General features: G+C 62.7%; 1 protein-coding gene across 1 annotated transcript in view; it reads left to right on the forward strand.

The window, feature by feature from the left end:
- The first annotated feature begins 2457 nt into the window (after positions 1-2457).
- Positions 2458-3171, forward strand: part of LOC118647144 — a 733-nt gene continuing 19 nt past the window's right edge. The window contains exons 1-2 of the mRNA XM_036291397.1: positions 2458-2563; positions 2628-3171. The exon at positions 2628-3171 is cut by the window's right edge and continues 19 nt beyond it. Of these exons, the coding sequence (XP_036147290.1) occupies positions 2458-2563; positions 2628-3171 (650 nt within the window). The remainder of the gene's footprint in view (positions 2564-2627) is intronic.

A 3171-nucleotide genomic window follows, 5' to 3' on the forward strand; every position in this document is an offset into this window, starting at 1 on the left:
GATTGTAAGCGGCCGCAGAAGAAGTTCTGTTCCCGCTGCGGGAAAGATGGAGTACTAACTCGCGACTGCCACCCGCCGGGAAACGCCCAGCGGGCCGGCGACGTGGCGGTCGTCACCGAGCCCGCGACCGAATAACTTATAATCCGCGGCCACACCTACCTGTCCGTATTGGCGGCCACTCTCTGTTGGCGCTCGTGGACTCGGGATCCGAGCTGTCTTATATCAGCGACGAGACGGCCAGGCTGTTCCCCCGTCAACGTGTCGCCGCGGGGCCAAAGGAAGGGTACGCACACCTCGCCGATGGAACCCAAGTAGCCATCTTTGGGGATACTCCACCTGTCGCTACGCCTGCAGGGACGCACGTACCGGCACCGGTTTGCCATTCTACCACGGCTAGGCAGCCAAGTTCTAATCGGGGTGGACCTATGGCGAAAGCTACACTTAACCCCCCTAACCCCTCCGCTCGGTCCCGGCAGCAAGCGCACGACTATTGGGGCACTCAGCCGGCAAACTCCACGAGAGGCAGCCCAGCTCCAGGTGTTCCTCGCGGCGGAACTTCCCAAGTTCGAGCGGATCCGCGGAACCACGTCTCACGCGGAACACCGCATCCGCCTCAAGCTCGGACCGCCCATCAAACAGCGATACCGGCCACGAAATCCGGCTATGCAGGCCGTCATCGACCGAGAGGTCGACAAAATGCTGGCCGAGGGAGTAATCGAACCCTCGCGCAGTCCGTGGAGCTCACCCGTGGTCCTGGTCAAGAAGAAGGACGGGGCACACCGGTTCTGCATTGATTTCCGCCGCCTGAACGAAGTCTCGGAGAAGGACGCATACCCCCTCCCGCACATCACCGCCACACTAGACAAGCTCCGGGGGGCGACCTATCTCTCTACGCTGGACCTGAAGAGCGGGTACTGGCAGGTCCCGTTGGCGCGAGCCAGCCGCCCGGCTACGGCATTTACGGTACCTGGACGAGGACTCTACCAGTTCACCGTTATGCCGTTCGGACTCCACTCCGCCCCGGCCACGTTTCAGAGACTGCTCGACTCTGTCCTGGGGCCGGACCTCGAGCCCCATGTGCTAGTTTACCTCGACGACATCATAGTGGCAAGCAACACCTTCGAGGATCACCTCCGACATCTGGCGGAAGTCTTCCGACGCCTCCAAGCGGCTCGACTCCGGCTGAACCCGGACAAGTGCCATTTCTGCCGCAACAGCCTACGCTACCTGGGGCACGTCGTAGACCGGCAGGGCGTTCACACCGACCCGGAAAAAGTCAGCGCCATCACCGAGTGGCCCGCACCCACCACCCTCCGGAAGGTGCGCCAGTTCTTGGGCATGGCGTCCTGGTATCGGCGGTTTATACCCAACTTCACCACCCGGGCGGCACCGCTGACGGCCCTTACCAGGAAGCACGCCCGATGGTCCTGGGAAGACGCCGAGGAGGATGCGTTTAGGCGCCTGAAGGCCGCTCTCACGTCGGCCCCAGTATTGGCCTGTCCGGATTTCGCCAGGCCTTTGCTCCTGCAGACCGACGCCAGCACCCACGGGCTGGGCGCCGTACTGACACAGGACCATGATCAGGGGGAAAGGGTCATTGCTTACGCCAGCCGGACTCTGAATAAAGCAGAGGGAAATTACAGCGCCACGGAGCTGGAATGCCTGGCGGTGGTCTGGGGGATCCGCCGGATGCGCGACTACCTCGAAGGGTATCGATTTACGGTGCTTACCGACCATCAAGCACTAAAATGGCTGCAGCAGATGGAGGCTCCCACCGGCCGACTGGGGCGATGGCTCTTCGAGTTACAACAGCACGACTTCGAAATCCGATATCGGCGGGGAAGCCAGAATCACGTGGCCGATGCCCTCTCCCGGACGCCACAAGTGGGGGCCATCCACCGGCCGGGCTGCCCGTGGTACGCGCGGATGAAACGCCGGGTCACCGACCACCCCGAGGAATTTCCCGACTACGCGCTCCGCGATGACCGCCTGTACCGCCACCTGTTGCACGACCTAAACTTCTCCGAAACACCGGCCGAAGACCAGTGGAAAGAGTGCCTGCCGCGAGAACAGCGACAGGAGGTATTAAGGCGACTCCACGACGAGCCCACCGCGGGACACTTGGGAGTGGCAAAAACCATCGCCCGGGTGGCTCGGCTATATTATTGGCCCGGGATGTTCCGCGACATCGCCCGCTACGTTCGGCAGTGCTCCACCTGCCAGGCACACAAAGTCCGCCAACAGAAACCGGCCGGCCATCTGCACGCAACCCCAGTAAACGCACCATGGAAGCAGGTGTCAATAGACCTAGTGGGTCCGCTGCCCGGTCCGGGCGCGGCCACACCTGGCTTCTGACGGCTCAGGACCGATTCAGCAAATGGATCGAGCTGGTGCCCCTCCGCCAAGCCACAGCGACCGCCGTGACTCGCGAGGACACCTGAAGGATTGTCTACCGCCATGAGTGCCCCCAGCGCGTCATCTCCGATAACGGCACGCAGTTTACCTCGCGACCCTTCCGACGGCTCCTCGCGGATCTCGGGGTTGAGCACCGAACTTCCCCGGTGTATGCACCGCACTGCAACCCCGTGGAGCGGGCCAACCGGACCATAAAAACAATGGTGTCGCAGTACGTCGGAGACCGCCACCGCGACTGGGACCAGCACTGCAATTTGCGCTAAACACGGCGACGCATGCGGCCACCGGATACTCGCCCGCCTTCCTTGTGCATGGTCGAGAATTGGCGCGGCCCCACCCCGAGGTCCGCCGACAGCCGGAGGAGCTGCGCCCGGAGGACAGACACCGGGCTCTGCGAGACGCCTATGAAGTAGCCAGGGTGCACCTCGCCCGAGCATACCAGGCGCAAGAACACCATTATAACCTGCGACGGCGCGAGTGGCGACCGAAGGTCGGGGAAAAAGTATGGAAACGCGACCGACCGCTGTCCAACCGAGAAAACGCGTTTAACGCCAAGCTGGCGCCAAAGTTCCGTGGCCCAATGGAGGTTCGACGCATCCACAGTCCCGTGGTGGTGGACCTGAGGGATGCCCACGGAAAGTGGCACCGCCACATACACGTCCAGAACCTCAAGCCGGACCAACGGGAGGACACCGGCGAAACAGAGGGAGAGACCGACACCGACGGAGAGGAGGACGCCGACTCAGACAAAGAAGA

This window comes from Monomorium pharaonis, chromosome 1, assembly GCF_013373865.1.
Source record: "Monomorium pharaonis isolate MP-MQ-018 chromosome 1, ASM1337386v2, whole genome shotgun sequence".
NCBI lineage: Eukaryota > Metazoa > Arthropoda > Insecta > Hymenoptera > Formicidae > Monomorium > Monomorium pharaonis.